Source organism: Lampris incognitus, chromosome 4, assembly GCF_029633865.1.
Source record: "Lampris incognitus isolate fLamInc1 chromosome 4, fLamInc1.hap2, whole genome shotgun sequence".
Classification (NCBI taxonomy): domain Eukaryota; kingdom Metazoa; phylum Chordata; class Actinopteri; order Lampriformes; family Lampridae; genus Lampris; species Lampris incognitus.
In genome coordinates this window covers 22,607,154-22,626,372 of record NC_079214.1, presented here as the reverse complement: position 1 = coordinate 22,626,372, position 19,219 = coordinate 22,607,154, and the positions used below count along the sequence as shown (strand labels likewise).

At 42.2% G+C, this 19,219-nt stretch overlaps 2 protein-coding genes across 5 annotated transcripts in view; one reads left to right on the top strand and one right to left on the bottom strand.

Moving 5' to 3' along the window:
- Positions 1-4,530, top strand: part of LOC130111098 (40S ribosomal protein S17-like) — a 13,694-nt gene extending 9,164 nt beyond the window's left edge. Inside the window, exons 3-5 of the mRNA XM_056278134.1 lie at positions 1,314-1,419; positions 2,349-2,414; positions 4,408-4,530. Coding sequence (XP_056134109.1) covers positions 1,314-1,419; positions 2,349-2,414; positions 4,408-4,485 — 250 coding nt within the window. The 3' untranslated portion in view covers positions 4,486-4,530. The remainder of the gene's footprint in view (positions 1-1,313; positions 1,420-2,348; positions 2,415-4,407) is intronic.
- A 152-nt stretch (positions 4,531-4,682) lies between these two features.
- cpeb1b (cytoplasmic polyadenylation element binding protein 1b) lies at positions 4,683-18,844 on the bottom strand. Of its 4 annotated transcripts, none has more exons than XM_056278130.1 (12): positions 18,830-18,844; positions 18,382-18,550; positions 16,232-16,468; positions 14,515-14,741; positions 12,007-12,262; positions 11,612-11,725; positions 11,314-11,418; positions 8,323-8,459; positions 7,813-8,011; positions 7,205-7,299; positions 6,950-7,030; positions 4,683-6,743 (listed from the first exon to the last, which is right to left on the bottom strand). In XM_056278130.1, the coding sequence occupies exons 1-12, from the start codon at positions 18,842-18,844 to the stop codon at positions 6,633-6,635; spliced, it is 1,746 nt and encodes a 581-aa protein (XP_056134105.1). In that variant the 3' UTR covers positions 4,683-6,632. The 4 variants fall into 4 exon arrangements, with proteins under 4 accessions (XP_056134105.1, XP_056134106.1, XP_056134108.1 ...); XM_056278131.1 differs by having other exon boundaries at positions 16,232-16,459; XM_056278133.1 differs by lacking the exon at positions 18,830-18,844 and having other exon boundaries at positions 11,329-11,418; positions 18,382-18,481.
- Between the last annotated feature and the right edge of the window lie 375 nt (positions 18,845-19,219).

Here is a 19,219-nt window from a genome sequence, read left to right as displayed (position 1 = left end):
ACAGGGTAAAAGGGATTCTGAATAAGGAAGGCTATCACTCCATTTTGCAACGCCATGCCATACCCAGTGGACAGCGCTTGATTGGAGCCAATTTCATCCTACAACAGGACAATGACCCTAAACACACCTCCAAATTGTGCAAGAACTATTTAGAGCAGAAGCAGGCAGCTGGTATTCTATCGGTAATGGAGTGGCCAGCGCAGTCACCAGATCTGAACCCCATTGAGCTGTTGTGGGAGCAGCTTGACCGTATGGTACGCAAGAAGTGCCCATCCAACCAATCCAACTTGTGGGAGCTGCTTCTGGAAGCGTGGGGTGCAATTTCTCCAGATTACCTCAACAAATTAACAGCTAGAATGCCAAAGGTCTGCAATGCTGTAATTGCTGCAAATGGAGGATTCTTTGACGAAAGCAAAGTTTGATGTAAAAAAAATCTTATTTCAAATACAAATCATTATTTCTAACCTTGTCAATGTCTTGACTCTATTTTCTATTCATTTCACAACATATGGTGGTGAATAAGTGTGACTTTTCATGGAAAACACAAAATTGTTTGGGTGATCCCAAACTTTTGAACGGTAGTGTATATATATATATATATATATATATATATATATATATATATATATATATCAAATATTTCATGGTAATTTCAAACTTAATTTAAAAATTGAAAATTAAAAACTATTTAATGTAAATGACCTCTCGCGGCCCAACCACAGTACCGACACAGCCCACACTTTTGGGAATCACTGTAATAAAGTATATATATAAGTAAGCAAGGGGAATAAGAAAATACAACACTTTCTCTTGGACAAAAGGGACTATCTTCAAATGACCAGACAAACTATAGTGAAATTGACTCAGCATGTTAAAATTAAGGTGATTTTATGGTTAACGTGCATTATATGGTGGCATTAAAGAGTACTGGATGACCATGGAAAGATGGAGAAGAGTGAACAATATACTACTTAGTAGTTTGCAGAGATTTTATTGTTGGGTAAGAGTCCACACTTGGGGTAGAATCTTCCATAACATACTCTGCCACTACAAGTGGCACGTATTCTCTTGTTTGAATGAGCTTTTCTGATGTGTAGCAACAATATTTATAGCTATACATCAGAGGACAAGAACAGTACTAAAAACCAAGGCCCCTCTTTCAGTTTTTTATCCAAATAGAGTTTGAGATTGATGACTAAGCCATTTAGTAACAAATCTTACTGTGTGAGTCTTTGTCTAGATTACTGTCTCTCTCTGGGTTGACAGTTGTCTTTTCAATTTGATTAGTTTTTGCTTAAATCTTGTCTTCCTAGATATGTAACTCATCTGATGAAACGCATCCAGAGAGGTCCAGTCCGAGGCATCTCCATCAAGCTGCAAGAGGAGGAGAGGGAGAGGAGAGACAACTATGTCCCAGAGGTGTGTAGGCTCTCTAGGAAAAATCCTTTTCTGCCTTTCTCAACCCCACATCTAAATGATATCGTTTCAATAGGCAGTACATCTGTTGCACATTAATCTTTTGAAGTAGGAGTGCTTCTCTTCCTGCCAAATGCATGGGAAAAGTCTTAGGATACACCTAAAAACATCTAAACTTTTTCCCCCATTGCAGTTATATGTAGGCATTTGTGTTACTATTCAGAAGCTATTCCCTCAGCAGGAAAGCGCAAGCTGCCGTGTTAAAGTGGACAGACGTTGGACAGATGTCCAAAGCCAGGCTTCATAGCTTTATATGTAGCTCCTGTGCTGATCAAACTATTATTGCCGTAGTATCCAGTTTGAAAATAGCATCAGTTATGTTAGCATATAGCTTTTCTCAGGACGCACTCAGTATATGATGTGGGGGTATAGTAGTTTGGGGGGAAAGGGCATTTGAAATTACGTATTTTTTCTAGCTGTAGCATAATGTTCAAAAGTAACTGGTGTGGCTATTGAGTAGTTTATGAATTGACAGCTTTTGCTTGCTTTATGTTAAATGGTTTGCATTTATATAGCACTTTTCTAGCTGCATAGCCATTCAAAGTGCTTTACAATCAACGAATGCCTCATATTCACCCACGCACACACACCGATGGCGGTGTCAATTATGCAAGGTAACAACCAGCTCATCAGGAGAAATAAGAGGTTAGGTGTCTTGCCCAAGGACACTGATCTTTTTTTGTAAGGAGGAGCCAAGGATTGAACCCGCAACCCTCCCATTAATATAACCTGCTCTACCTCTGAGCCACTGCCGTCTATGTTCTCAAAAGAATTCATACATGTCTGAAAGGAAGTAAAGCACTTAAAAGAGATGCTGCAGAACGGACTTGAGTTCAAGTTCTTCAACCTTATTCTGGATCTTGTTTTACTAGGTTTCTGCACTGGACCAGGAGCTCATTGAGGTTGATCCAGATACCAAGGAGATGTTGAAAATGCTGGTGAGTAAAGGACTTTTTCAGATGGCGCTCTCTGCGACTGCTTTTCCATGGAGCCTTGTAACTTCCTGGATGGATCAAAAGTGTGTTTATTTTAGACTGAGCTTATTCAGTCTAAAATAAACACACTTTTGATCTGCGCGCAGTTGTAAACAAAATGAATTTATTCTCGTTTTGTCTTTAAAATAGTGGTACTCAGTCATGTGCCGTGGGGAATCATGTGCACATGGGTTTTCATTCCAATCCAACACTACACCAGCTGATTTTCCTAAGCCCCCCCCCACCCCCACACACACACTGCAATTCTGCAGTTTTGGCCATCTTATGCCCCTTTTCGACTACATGGTACTGGCTCGGCTCAACTCAACTTTTTCGTTTTCCATTACCGGAAAGTACTGCCATTTTGGTAACTGTTACCACTTTTCTGGTACCACCTTTGTCAAGGTTCCAAAAAAACTGGAGCGGGTACCAAAATCAATGCAGACCAGCTACACTGAGGGTACTGTTACAGTAATGGAAAACGACACTCTGCGAGTCGAGTTGAGCCGGTACCATGTAGTGGAAAAGGGGCATTAGTGTTGTCGCAGTGAGGTTTTTCTGAGTCAGGCTCTGACAAAGTCCTCGCAGTGTCATGATCATGTATGTGGCAGGGATCGGATATGAGGATAATTTTCGCTACAATGCCATCCTGATGAGGTAGAGGGTCCTGGTGACAATATCCTAGAAATTGTGATTAACAGAAAGATCACACTGCTCATTTTGTGTGCGTGTGTTTTTGTCAGGCGATCAAAGTCATCCGCTAGTCTAAAATACCTGAGTGCAAGCAGTTTCATTAAAAATGACTTGGATGTTTCTGGACACCAGGCTCACTTTACAACAGAGGTACTCAGACTGCGACTTGTGAGCTGTATGCGGCTCTTTGATGACTATATGGCGAGTCTTTTAAATCTCCGATTTTGCATTTTCCATTGGTTTTTAACCAGATATTGTCTGAGACACTGGCAGCAGTAACCTTCTGATGAATTTGGGGCAGACTAGACATAGGAAAGGCATACTGCTGCCCTCCACAGGTCACTTGTAGAACTCCATTGAATGAGCTAAATCCTTGCGTAGAGTCCAGTGCCATGGAGAAAATTGAATTCTTTTTGTTTCACAAAGTTCACGTGCTGAGTATTGATTTCACTGAATGACCTGTTAACTTCAATTTCTGAAAGCTCTGCTTGCATGAGGCTGCGCTCTGTGTGATAGTTGGTGCAGTCCATCAAAGCATGAGTCAGTTTCCAGCAGTAACATCAATAATCCAATTTCCCAATAAGAGCAACCTACGACCCTACGAAGGTTGGGCGAGGAGGCATATTTTTGTAATGTGGCTCTTTCCAAGAAAAAAAAAAAATTGTCTTCCGAGTTGGTCATGTCCGAGCCCCGCTGCTTTAGAGAATTACCAACCCATGTTGTCTCTTTTTGAGACACATTGAATGTCCCTAGGATTGCGTAGCCTTGGTCGGCTCGCTGATGCAGCTCATATCATCTCTGTTCACACAATATAACAGTAGTCTCAACTCAGTTTGAAAAGGGGATGCATCAGGATTTTATTCCCCCCACAATCATACAGTAAAGGTACAAGTTGGTGAAATCAGCTAGTGTCATTTTGGAATTAAAACCCATATACATGTGGTCTTCCATGGCACATGACTGGATCCCACTGCTGTCTGTACAGGGGCAGAGAGGACTGTCAAGTCTCAACATGCTTAATATGGTCCTTATTAAAAAAAAAAAAAAATTCCATCCAGATGTTATGAAAATGTGATGTAATCTGTTGAGAGATTTATTAGCAGTTTGGCCATTATGGTTAGTCACACTTGGAGCCTGCCTATAATAGTAGTCACAACTGACTAGCATCCACTGTCCTACTTCACCTTCCCAAATCCATGAACAAGGACACATTATCAACTACTGTCATTATAAAACATTGATAAATGTAACTTTTTTCCCTTAGGACTTTGGTGGCCTTTCCAATCTTCAAGTCACCCAGCCAACTATTGGAATGAACTTCAAAACACCAAGAGGAGTCTAGAAATATGTACCCATCTCTCTTTCAATAAAGAAAAGTTATCAGGGATATCTTTTTTTCTTAGAAGGTTCACAAAATGTCTTCACAAGCATAGTGCTTCAAACAACTGGGCCACATCTGGTATGTTTATGCTACTTAAATGAAAAATTTCATCCCTTACTAAGAATTTGTAGTTGCATATATTTTAGAAGAGTAGGAAATGAACACTATCAAACAGTCACCATTTGAAAATGGTATTGACTGACAATTTTAAATTGGTTATTCAGTGCAGACACATTGCAATGTCGGCATCAGAAAGACAAAACATGACCTGAGATCTCAAACCATACACCAGGGTATCGAGTATAATGGTCAAACTAGGACATGTTGGAAAAATTGTCAATACACCATTTAAAACTCTCAAATGCAAAAATGTCATGTTATTCACAGGCAAACCAAGCAAATGTTGACTCGTTCTTGTTGGACAAGTGCTTTGCGTTACACTGCATACACATGTCTGGAGTGCCCTACTTGGCTTGCTGCCACCGCGTGGTCATAAGGTTTTGGCTCAGTGTATACATGCATTACGTTCCCCAGGGCACCTCATTGCTCAGCCCTCCAAGGTTAAAAAGCAAAAAAAGCAGGGAAGATGCTCCTAGTACCTAATTTGCAGTCATTAGTTCTTATACCGCTACATCAATAATTGAACAGTTCTGGCATGCAGACATTTGGTTTACCCGTGATTAACAAGGATCCCAACACAGCAAGTCCTGTTAAGCAACTAAATGTTAATCCTTTAAAAAAAACCTAAATGCAGCTTGCATGTTCAAATGAAGAGACCAGATACAATAAATAATGCTTCAACACCTTTATTGTGCCCAATCTGAACATACTCCATCTGTACGTAGCAGCAAACATGGCAGACCACAATGAGGTAGACTTAGAAAACTCTAAAAAGCAGCTGGGCTAGACAACAGGCTCAGCAAGACAAACTGGTTAACGTCATGACACTGTCTTTGGCACACAGCTTATACATCTGTCCAACGGAACAGGAAGGCATGGGGACAGGGCAAGAGCCGGGGGTAGGGGTCTACTCAAGCTCTAGTACAGTGGGAAGTTCTTACAATCAACAGAAAACAAGCAGCTGTTGGAATCAGGGCACGTGCCCGAGACGATACCCGTCCCTCTGCTGATGTACAAAAAGTGATTAAAAACCACTGCGACCCCTCAAGTGCAAATTAAAAAGTGCAACACTCAAACTATTTACAATCACAATGTCATGTTCAGTCTTGATAAGATCCAAAAAAATTTTTTTTGGGGGGGGGAGGGGGGTGTATTAAAGCCATGTCCAGTAATGTTGTTACACTTTATACTAGATCAATGCCACATCCAGTAATGTTAACACTTATACACTGGATCAACAAGGCAAAATGAACTGAACCAACAAGGGCAAGCAAAGTCATAACATTTTGTGCCAATTCAGGAGAACTATGTGATGGCAAAGGAAACACCAACAGCCACAGAGAATTGCATTGTGGCCGAGTAGCAAAACGGGGGAGGGGGAGAAAAATAATTAAAAAGCCACTTGGCAGAATTCTGTTCAAAATTTATGTTGTGACTTAAAACCGTTTGTGTACAAGTTAGTAAAAAACTGCGTAAAAATGTCTGAAATGCGACCGATTAAATGAAGCCTATTTGTTATCTTCCAAATTAAAAAAAAAAACAAAAACCGTTGGCTTGCACAGGAAAAAAAATTAACATGCCAACTGGAATGAAGGGGAAAAAAAATGTAAAGGCACTGTATGGCATTTGCCAATGAAACTTGCGTGATTTCTTTAATATGCAACAACAACAAAAAGTTATCTATTTCTAAACCCTGGGCTGACTCCCATCTGTCTGGCCACAAGTCTGGGAAACTGCATAAGTGCGAGGGACCCCTTGTCTAACCTAACAAGGTCACTGTGCATAGTGCCACTGAACAAGTAAACAGCAAAAATGTAGCAAGTGCAATAGTGAACATTTTCTAGTTATTCCCCAGTGCCTGGTGGGAGTGCCATGGTGCCTCAGTGTGAAGGCTGTCTGGCACTCGTGCTCTGCTCGGCGGGCAACCTCACCCTTTAGTGTGGGGCCATTACTCTTGGCCCTTCTCCGGTTACTCAGGCCCATCAGCTCTAGCTGGAATCCCTGTTCTTCTGGTTGCGCATAAGGGGCCGGTGGGTAATGAAGACCTCCATGGAGTGTTGCCAGTGCCAGCAGGAACGGCAAAAGTACTTGAAGCATGCCTAGACACAAGCAGTTTTGGTTTACACAAAAGATAACATTTCTGAAGTTGGTAAAGCACCAAGACAATCCAGTTCAAACAGAAGTTATTCGGTGACTCACTTTTAATGAACCACGTTAAATACCAGACAGGATTATTGAAACCTCTGAGGCCATGGCATGAAATGTCTTCTCAACCAAGAAATCCATTGAATAAAATACTCCTCACCTGGTCTCTGCAGAAGAAAGGCCCAGCTTGGCGATTGCAAACTTGGCATAGAGCATCTTCCAGGTATGGGTCAATCTGAACCTGCGGGAGAACAGCCAGGTTACAATTTCTAAAGTGACCACAACTATAGCAGTGAAGCTGGCCCATGTTCATTCCTCAAATAGTTTAAAAAACAAAACACACACACAAAAGATAAGTCACCCCACACTTGCAGAGAGACTAACACACACACACACACATAAAAAGCACCTTTACCTTCTTTGTAAACTTGGGGGTCTTGATCTCTACAAATGCAGCACACACCGCCTTCAGGTAACTGCGCTGATTGTTGAAGGTGACACGTCCAGAGCCTGTAGGCAAATTTATTTAAAATGGGGGATACTCAAGTCCTAGCCTCATACAATCACCCCTATAACTCGAGCCCAATTTTGCTCTGGACATAGTTCTGGAAAAGCAGTTATCAGTTTTGAATCAGGCCGATAAGCAAACTATAGGGAGGGTTAAGATGATTACAAGTGAAGAGCGCCACCATTGTTCTCGTTTTCCTCAATACAATGCCGTTCACTGATTATAATCTAAGCCCTCCCCACAGTTGGCTCATTTGTCCAGCTGGGATCTGGACAAATGAGCCCTTTCCAGACCAATATATCATAGTGAAATAAAACCCAGAGTTGATGAGATTTAGGCTTGCTGTGCGAGGCTACTCAGATCCCACTCCATTGATAAAGTTATGTCTGCCGTAGCTGGCATTTTCAAAACAAGGCTGTTCATGATACATAACAGCTGTGGCTTCAGTTTCATAGCATTAAAAGCAGAACTAAAATTCTACCATAGAGCTCCCACTCATTTGAGAAATATCTCACCAATGGGATACTTGTGCTTGTCCGTGTCAATGCCAGCATACATGACCCCTCCAAATAAGTCATTCATGACATTTGCCAGGGCCTCAGCATTTAGCATGCCATGCAGCGCACCCACAAAGACAGTTTTGCTGGGGTCCAGACGCTGAGAGGGGCAGCGCACATAGTTACTATCAGAGATCACCCAGGGGATAACCTGCACCTAAAATACAAAAGGATGAGATATTAGAAAAGGCATAAGGGTTAGCAGATGGAATTTAACTGTTTTTCATCTCATGCTGCCCTTTCAATGCCATTTAATTCAGCTGGAAGACAAAAAAGAAAATGGGAAATTCCCCGCTATTAATTGACATGGCTAAACAATGGTGCAAATGCAAGAGAAGCCAAATTTCAATCAGAAATGTTAAGTGCAGTCAATATTGCAATATAAGCGTAGCCATACTGTAAAGAATTCTATAAAAGTTATGCATGCATCAAGCCACATCTACATTTGTACATCTAGTTGCCACTCACATCTTTGCATCGCATCCTGCGGCTGGACATCTTCAAGTAGTACTCCCTAGTGTCCTCAGGTTGCAGTAGGTCTTGAGCGCAGGCATGGAGCAGCCCTCGCACAGACTTCTCATTTTCAAATACCAGGTAAACATAGCCTGGAATAAAAGCAGGACTACTTTCAGATGTGCAAAAATGTAATGTTCTCAAGAATATTCAAGTGTGCAACATTCAGAAATTGTGAAAGCAAAATGAATTAATACCTTCCAGTCATTTATAGACAAGTAATTTACCAATCAAATATTTAAAGGTAAGCTACAGGTACAGTGATGCTTGAAAATTTGTGAACTCTAGAATTTTCCATATTTCTGTATAAATATGACCTAAAACATAATCAGATTTTCACAAGTCTTAAAAGTAGATAAAGAGAACCCAGTTAAACAAATGACAAAAATATTATGATTGGTCATTGATTTATTGAGGAAAGTTATCCAATATTACATATCTGTCAGTGGCAAAAGTATGTGAACCTCTTGGACTAGCAGTTAATTTGAAGGTGAAATTGTTTTCAAATGGAGGAAATTCAAGACCATTGTTACCCTCCCCAGGAGTGGTCGACCATCAAAGATCACTCCAAGAGCAAGGCATGTAATAGTCAGCCAGGTCACAAAGGGACCCTGGGTAACATGTCTGTGAATGTTCTCATTCATCCAGGTCATGGTTATCCAAAGGAATTGAATCAAGTGCAACTGGACTTGGTATATATCCATGAAGACGTTTCACCTCTCATCCAAGACACCACCCTCTGGAACACAAATTGAGCGTCATCAGAACTCTGCAACACAGAGCTGACAATGTGCCCAGCAGCACTCAGGGAAGAACACAAACACCTGAGGGGAGCTTTAAAAACCTGCGGCTACCCCAGTTGGACCTTTGTGAAAACTGCAACACATTCCAAAAAGACCAGCCGGGTGAGCGACGAGGAGAAAAGGAACAACATAGTCATCCCGTATGCTTCTGGGGTCTCAAAGAAACTCGGGAGCATTTTTAACAAACACCGCAACCCGGTATACTTCAAACCCAGCAACACACTCCGACAAAGACTGGTTGAGCCGAAAGACCGTGTACCACACACCCAAAAAAGCAATCTGGTGTATGCTGTACAATGCAATGAGGATTGCACTGACCTATACATAGGAGAAACCAAATTACCACTACACAAACGGATGGCCCAACACAGAAGGCCAAACTCCTCAGGACAAGACTCAGCAGTTTATCTACACCTAAAGGAGAAGACACACTCCTTCGAGGACAGCAACGTACACATTTTGGACAGGGAAGATAGATGGTTTGAAAGAGGGGTGAAGGAAGCCATCTATGCGAAACTGGAAAAGCCATCCCTCAACAGAGGAGGTCGTCTGCGACACCACCTATCTCCCACCTACAATGCCGTCCTTTCATCTCTATCCAGGAGCCTCAAGAAGCTTAGCCTCCAAGAACAAGTCGGTCACTAACGGCTCCAATGGCTCATGACCACTGAATGGAGCACTAACGAAGTTACGCTGCTTAACATCGGATCATAAAGAGCCATGCACATCAATAGCTTTGATAACGACGGGCGTTGCTAAACATCGGAACACAAAGAGCCACGGACATCAATAGCTCTGATAACGACTCCAAAGAGAATAAATATCCGAGTTTCATCACCAGCCAGTCAGACTAGCTTGGTCTAGTCAGAAAGGCACGAACTGATGAAGCCTCTTGGATGAGAGGCAAAACGTTTTCACGGATATATACCAAGTCCAGTTGCACTTGATTCAATTCCTTTGGATGACCCTGGGTAACTTCTAAGCAACTAAAGGCCTCTCTCACATTGGCTAATGTTCACGAGTCCACCATCAGGAGAACACTGAACAACAATGGTGTGCATGGCAGGGTTGCAAGGAGAAAGCCACTGCTCTCCAAAAACAACATTGCTGCCCATTTGCAGTTTGCTAAAGATCACGTGGACAAGACAGAAGGCTATTAGAAAAATGTTTTGTGGACAGATGAGACCAAAATAGAACTTTTTGGTTTAAATGAGAAGCGTTATGTTTGGAGAAAGGAAAACATTGTGTTCCAGCATAAGAACCTTATCCCATCTGTGAAACATGGTGGTGGTAGTATCATGGTTTGGGCCTGTTTTGCTGCATCTGGGCCAGGACGGCTTGCCATCATTGATGGAACAATGAATTCTGAATTATACCAGCGAATTCTTAAGGAAAATGTCAGGACATCTGTCTATGAACTGAATCTCAAGAGAACGTGGGTCATGCAGCAAGACAACGACCCTAAGCACACAAGTCGTTCTACCAAAGAATAGTTAAAGAAAAATAGTTAATGTTTTGGAATGGCCAAGTCAAAGTCCTGACCTTAATCCAATCGAAATGTTGCGGAAGGACCTGAAGCGAGCAGTTCGTGTGAGGAAACCCACCAACATCCCAGAGTTGAAGCTGTTCTGTACGGAGGAATGGGCTAAAATTCCTCCAAGCCGATGTGCAGGACTGACCAACAGTTACCAGAAACATTTAGTTGCAGTTATTGCTGCACAAGGGGGAGGGGTCACACCAGATAATGAAAACAAAGGTTCATATACATTTGCCACTCACAGATTATGTAATATTGGATTATTTTCCTCAACAAATAAATGACCAAGTATAATATTTTCTCATTTGCTTAATTGGGCTGTGTTTATCTACTTTTAGGACTTGTGTGAAAATTTGATGTTGTAGGTCATATTTATGCAGAAATATAGAAAATTCTAAAGGGTTCACAAACTTTCAAGCGCCACTGTATACTCAGCAAACTAACCACAGACATGACTTTAATTGTATAAAGTATAAGTGGTGTTTTAACCTTTTGTGACCCGGCCGAAGTGGTTTGTTTCCCAAACTCACCATCATGCTGTGTGCTCACCACAGTGCAACCTTAGAAGTAGGAAAAGAAATATATAGCCTACCAGTCTGTTGTTACCTTTGGGTATATTACCTTTAGGAGGGCAACGAGGGTGCTTGCCATCCTTACCCGGCCACTCCACACTTAGAGGGCCATAGCCACTGAATGTGCTGATCAGGCCAGCTGAAATACAGCAAAAGGTACATTGACATGTCATTGGGGGCAGGGGACCTTATGAGTGAGCATTTATTCACCACTTCAAGTTAATTTTGAGTCCCCTCCACTGTTTTAAACAAAGACATGGAGAGTCTTGAAAGAATGCCTCAAAAGTAAGTGTCTGGCAGTGCAGGATTATAATGGGCAACCCTGGTACTACCCTCAGTGATGTCCCAGGGCACTCCTCCAAGAAAGACCTTGCAGGAGTACAGAGGATTCTTGTTGTTTCTTTGTGGCAGCTCCCCTCTCCAGGTAAATGTGGCATCATTCACAGCTGAAGGAACCAGGGGATTCAAGTTAGTCGCTTTTATCCAGGTCTGCCAGGTGATGTCAAATATCAACAATTGACTGCCATGTGAACAAACTGCTGTGCCAAATTCTTAATGTGGAAAAACTATGCAAACTATTCCAATTCTGAGCAGCAAAGACCAGGTAATTAATTCCCCACCCCCAACCAAAAGCAAATGTAAAAAAAAGAAAGAAAAAGGGTTTTGTGAAAACAATGAGACCTTATAACGGTACGGTCACTGTTACCCATGTTTCTTCCTTACTTACAAGCAGCCTGTCTATGCAGGCGGGCCTCCCTCTCTATGCTAAAGGTATCATCAGGCTGGTCAAGCAAGTCCAGACCAGGCCACAGGGAGCTAGCAGGCCAGCGACGGGAAATGGCTGAGGAGGCAGGGCTGGCGCTGGGTGGTGGGGTCAGAGGAGAGTTGCTGTCGTGGTTGTCCAGGCGAGACTGAAGTCGCAGTGGCTCCTTCTGTATGTTGGACATTATGTAAGGCAGGGGAGGGGAGATCCTCAGGGTTGACTGGGGAAACAACAGCCCAGAGAAATATGTTAATAAAAGCATGAAGGATTAACCAACTATAATTTATGGATGTAGTGTATTCAAAATGATACAGGTTGGAAAATTATGAGCCATGTATTAGCCCCAATTTCTCATAAAAATAAAATTGAAAATTTCTTACAGGATTTACCTTCTGACAAAATCTGCCTTTGATTGGTGCTGGGCGATATTGAAAACGTGACAATTATAGGCGATTTTTCATAATATGCAAAAAAAAAAAAAATCCATCCATTATCCAAACTGCTTATCCTGCGCTCAGGGTCGCAGGGATGCTAGAGCCTATCCCAGCAAAAAAAAAAAAAAACTAGGGATGCACAATATCGGCATGTCATCGTATCGGCCGATAAAGGCTTTAGAATATCAGCATCAGCCTGAAATGCCAATATGATGATGCTTTGATTATGCACATGTAACATGAACCACTGACCAAGATACAAATTGATTTGATTTAGTATTTCAATGTGCAATGAAAAAAACCTCCACAAGATTGCATTGCCTCTGGCCCAATGATGCATTTACTTTAATCAGGCATAGGACAGGCAACAATAAGCCTTGGGCTTCAACCTATTCCTTTTTCGGTCATTGATTTCAGTTTTGTTATGTGAAATGGACTGATGCAAATATGTACAATGACTGCGTCTCCCCCTCACCCCCCATCCCCCACATATGAACACAAATGCATGACCGAAACAAATCATTCATTCATTCAACACTAGAATGACCAAGGTGGTCATTTTGATTGTTTTGGATTTTCAAATTTTAATAACTTTGGGGGGGGGGGGGGGGCTGCCACTCCCTGAATGCTCCTAACATTGCATATATTTGGATTAAAATGGGTTTTAGAGCAATTGCACAAAAAAGTTACAAGAGCTACCTAAAATGACCTTGAGCAATTTGTGCATCATGTCACTATTTGTGACGTGTGTTGGTCGCGTTTCCTTTGTGAAGTTCATTGCTGTGTCCTAGAAACACACTAGCGTTCTCCAGTTCAGAGTAATAGTATAAACTTGATTTCTGATTATTACCAACATGCCTGGTTACAGACACTGTTTCAGACACACCATGACTACCACCGCAGCATTGCAGCATTTACAGGCATTGGACAGCAGCCATTTCAAATTGTTTGAAAAATCGTATTCAAGCTGTTAAAATGTTAATTTTGGTGTCAGTCGTCTCTTACAGACATACCAACATGTGCAATGCATTAATATCTCAACTGGGTATTTATCTTGACAGAATACTGAGTTTAAAAACCCTGGCGGTCATTTTGACCGCCCATGGTCATTCTAGTAGTTCAAGTTCCGGTTGTTGTTTGGGACCGTTTCAATGGTCACTTTCAGTTCTTTTATTACATTTTACGTTTTATAGGCCTTGTTAAGTTTGCTAGATTAGCAATATGTGTTTTCCGTTTTGTTTTTCAAGTAATATTTTCACATTTTCCAATTTAGATATTCAAGTTCGACCAAGTCTCGAAGTTTAAAAATAGTATTAAAGTTGTTAAAATGTTAATTTTGGTGTCAATTGTTTCCTAACAGGCATAGTAACATATGCAATGCATTAATATCTCAATTGGGTATTTATCTTGACAGAACATGGAGTTTAAAAACTGGCGGTCATTTTGATGGCCCATGGTTGTTTTAGGTAGGAGTGAAATCCTGGTCGTTCTAGTGTTAAATAGATTGTACTCGTCTGTCGGAGGGCTGCATAGAAGCTGCATAGCTGCGCGTAGAGAAAAAAAAAGCCGCGTAAAGAGTTCAACAGCGTGACGCCTGCGCAGCTTTCGTGGTCAGTTTAGTAGCTTCAGCTCAGTCCACTACAGGAGAGACTTGATGTTCTCTGCAATTAGGTGGGGGGGTGCATTTATTAGTATTGGCAAAAATGAGTTTGACAATATTGGCATATCTGAGGCAAAAAGCCAATATTGTGCATCCCTAAAAAACACGTTTAAGAACCCATCTGAGGTTCAGTACATTGATGTTTTTAGCAATGTAACTTATATCAAACTAAAACTAGTTTCAGATATTTTAAGACCTCATTGAGAAATTGTAGACATTACATCATTGTTCTCAATTTAAGACAATTTTGCATCAGGATACAATATCCCAATGCAATATCATTTAAAATGTAAAAAGAAAAAAGGAGTTGTCCAGCACTACCTCCCAACTGAACACCAGTGATCCAAACAAAATGTAATTATAGGATGTCTACCATACCAGCAAGTCAGAGATGTGGTCTGAGCCAGAACTAAAGCCACTGGTCTCCGAGTCCACAGGACTGCTGGAGCGCGAGTCCAGGAAAGAGCGCGAGTCTAGTCGGTTTGCCATGCGTGCCATAACAGGGAACTTTTCCAGGAAGTCAGCAGTTGTGCTCATGGGCTCAGGCAGGTAAGCTGGGGGTTTTCCCAGGAGGTTACCCAGAGGGCTGTTCAATATCCCTCGCACTGAGGAAGGAATGACAGCATCGACAGAACTGCTAGATATTTTGAATGACTCATTGCCATTTAAGATCAATTTCATGTGAATGTGATGAATAAAGATTATTAAACAGAATTTCATCTCTTAATTCTCTCCATGTTGACATCATTAAAAGCTTTCAAGACAAACATTTCATGCAACAATTCTAAAAACAGATACTGAACTGACAGGTTTAAAGAAATCATTTGGGACATTAAAAATAACACGTAAGCTGAGTTGCCCATGATTGGGTAAGCCACATTGCAACTCCCAAGTTAGAGAATGTGAGAGTAAAATAGAGACTGGACTGAGTTGCACTGCGCTTAAAAGCTTACAACAGCAAACCAGAAAGTCAAAAATATTTTCAAAATTTCCAACTTAAACACATTTAATTTGCATTATAAAAAAGGTGTTTACAACAATGGCTAGTTATTACTCTTATTTTACTCCAAGAAACTGCAGTTTCTAGAATTTCCTGCAAAGCCCAAAGCAATACAAATAGCCTTAATAGTTGTCTGCTTGCAACTGTGGCAAATACTGGCCAGCCTGCAACCAAACTATGTACTGAGCAGCAGGCACTAGGGGATAGTTCAGCTGTAGGCAGCATTTGAAGCTGTGGCCCACTTAGCAGGCCTAGTTTAGAATTCTTAATGAAAAGTTATGTCTAGATGTTATGGATGTGCCCCAATATCTGAGCAACACAAATGGGTCAGGAGAAAAATAGGGCAGGGTGGTGATCATGAGTTGCCAACGTCTCCATTATACTTCCCAGAGACTGTCATTTCAAAGCAAGTGTGAAATGTTAAACTGACGAGGTACCACCCAGACCAGTGTAATGCTTTACCATAAATACATCGAAGGTAGATGGTATAATCAGGTAGAGTGTATAATCAAAGTCTGGAGCACTACAGCATAATGCCATCAGCCTGGAAAACATCGTTATTGCACTAAAGAACACCAAGATTCAATTGATTGATATATACAGATCAACAGGTTCTGAAGTCAGGCATTTGCTATTTAGTATTTGAAAGTTAAAAAGGACATAAGCATGTCTCCATATCAAACAAATAATGGCTGGACATAGACACCCACCAATAATGTCTCAATTGTTTTAGCCTGCCACATTGCTAGAGATGCAGAGCAAAAATGCCACATCATCCTCCCTTGCGACAGCTCACCCCTCCACACACACTAGGGATGAGAACAGCCAGCTGTCACAATTCAAATAACTTCTATGCCGCAGAGATAACTTACCAAAAAGCTAATGTCTAAAACATTTAATAGAATCCAATATACAGCCCTTTTATATAGGGGCACAAGAACACCACCTATGCTAACAGCCACCATCACAAACCAATATCTGAGTCCTATGAGACATTATGTGCTCTGGAGTACAACATGGTAACCTCATAGCTTTGCTGTGCGTCCTTTGCAATAATGTTAGCAAATGCAAATTTGAAAACTGTACAGTACTTACTGGAGGGTGAGCTAGTTTGAGTCTGGGAAGTAGTAATGTGTGTATCATTATCCTGGATGCTCCAGGGGCGATCCCAACCAGACAAACTTAGAGACTGGAGGCCCAGGCCTAGGTCGGTGACATCCTGTAGGCCCCTGGACGACGACATCTCCTGGGAGATTGACATGCCGCTGCTGCCACTGCAGCTGGGGAAGAGCATCCTGCTTCCCACCGCAGCCAGCTCCGAGTCTTTGCGTTCTGAGGTCCAGTTCAGAGATGAGGGAGGATGGAAAGAGAGAGAAGTGTTAGGACAGCCAATAAGCTCAGTAGTTAGTCAGCTTTCACCTAGAAAGATGAAGGCAGGGAGAAGAGACTGGATTTACTAGCACATTGGCTTCAGATTAAAAAAAAAAAATCCTACTGTAAACAAAATGTCCCATTGTAATGACTCATCTTCCTTCTACCACCTTTTCCCTGGCTGACGGGGATCTAACCTGCTGCCACTGTGCCTGGTGCGACTGCCATGCATCTCCGTCTGCATCATCGACCCACCTAGCAGCATGTGACATGGCTGCTGATGCACTCACACACCCCTGCTAATGACATCAGCTACCCCCCTCTTCCCCCATTTCCTCTCCCAACAACTGTGCAATGAAAAATTCCTGTCGGCGAAATTGGCTGGCAGTATGCTCTGGTACGCACAGCACGTCGGAGTCAGCCACAGACAGCCGCTGCCGTTACGGCTGCTTACAGTATGTCTAGCCTTGTTTCCCCGAGTGAGCTGGAGGAGAGGCTAGAGGGAGGGGGAAGCGACAGAGCTAGAGAAGCTTAGAGGGAGGCAGCATGGGAGACAAGTGAATGACTCAGCAGACTTGGAAAAAGTACTCTGGACCTGAGGTTAGTAAATGTTTAAGACAGGGATGGAGGCTTTGAACTGAAATGAATGGTGCATTACTTGCTTTGCCCCCCCCCCCAAATTTTCTTTAGTCTCACATACTTATTTTAAGACTGGCAGATAAGAGCTAATTAACAGTAGGGGTAGCTGACTGATCAGATGTTGGAGGACAGAGCAATTCGCACTGCCAGCTCTTCGTATCCCTCTTCAGGTCTGGAAAGCTTCCAATTGCTTGCTACAGCCCTGATTCAGCAACTTCCCACAGGCCAAACGGGATTGGGGGAGGTGGAAACACCATACTAAAAGTTTGTTTCATGTTGGATTACATTACCAGACTGACTCCACATTGTATTCCAAATCAGTTTAAGGGGACAAGTTATGTCACACTGGGTCTGGGTTTATTGAACGTCAGAAGCTGGCCAAAACCAGACATATAGGCTTAATAACTTACATCTGCCATCTCAATAGAAGTAAGAAAATTTATTGCTTTACAGGATTTAGAAGTAGTCAGAGAAAGCATGGACACAACAATTTAGAAGAATTAATTCTACCAAGGAAAGGACACCAGGCGGACCTATGTTTAAAACTTGGCAAATGGCTCGAGGGGCAAAAACTTACAAATGCTGCAATGCTGCAAACCAAGCAGTGCAGCATGAATCAGCTACTGGCACATGAATCATAATGACGAGGGTAAGGAATGTATGCTGGTTAAGAAAGTGCAAAAAGCAGTTTCTCTCCCCTCAACACCCTTGACCTCACCGACAGGGTAAGCCCTTCTTGCATGTGTAGGGATGTGAACGTGTACTAAAATCTGTACATGTTTACACGGTGCAATGTTTGCCGTTTAAACGTGTACACGTTTCAGGATTTCTGTGAATTTTAAAACGATGTCGGTGCTACGCCGCTAGAGGCCGCTGTAGCCTTATTATGCCATAGATTCACCGCTGTTAAGGTCGCCGATGTCGTATGACACAACTAGGCTACACCATTTACAAAAGATCGAATATCTTTGGACGAGTATGCGTTAGAAACTTGCCGGGTTTTTTTTTTGAGAATTTACCGCTTCCGCGAAGCCCTTCGGTGCGATTAGATCCCGCTGAGAAGCTTTCTAATCCAACCTCCCACATGGGGCTTCGCAGTTTTACTAGCCGCCATCCCATGCTGCAATCGCGCTTGTCACGCAGCAGAGAACGATGACGTTATCACGCTTTATATAAAAAACAAAACCCTTTACATTTATCGGTTAGGGCTTTTTCTTAAACGGTTACGGTTTTACCACACTGCGGGCCTCGCTTCCCCTTGATGTTGGGTGTGGTGCAGACACCGGTGAAATCCAATGCATTGCCAAGCATGGTGTTCATACGGCGGAAAATATCCGCATTGCTGCAAGTGGACAAGGCAGGAGAGTCCAGATCCCAACGATCTGGAACTCGAGGGTCATCTCTCTGGTGGACACAACCAAAAGGAAGCTTGTAAACGTGACGCAGCAATGAAAACACTAATTTTTTCCTCTAATACGACCAAACTTAAACGTCATATTTCCCATAAAGACACTTTGAAAGTACAGAATTATTGTGTTAAAAATGTCTCTCAACCCCGTTCGACACGGCTTTGCGAAACTAACAGGAACCACGAAAAGGCAGCCACGCGGCGGATAGGCCATTGTAATGTGCTCCCAGCTGTCATTTAATGTGTTTAAAATTTATGTTCTCGGTTTAACTCACCAGAGAAAAAGCCATGATCGGAACGAAGGGCTAAAAAAATTCAACAATCATGCACGTTGTCGAAGATAGAGACCGTATATATGTCGGCTGCCAAGCTAATTAGTCACAATTCCGCAAACGTGCGCTAACTCAAACGTGTTCACGTGCTCTTTGCTTCAAAGACGGGTGAACTTTGTGACATCACCGCCACCTTCCGGCATAGACGTATTTCCGGTCTCAAGTGTCGTTTTACGTTCCCAATAATGCTCAAATTTTTCGTAATTCCGTCGCTGAATTGTGGATCTGTACTGGCTAATCTATACAGTGGCACTGCCGTAATCTGCAGAGAATTCTTATTTTGGCACCTAAAATGTTTTTGTACCTAATTATTAGTTTGACACCTAACTTCAT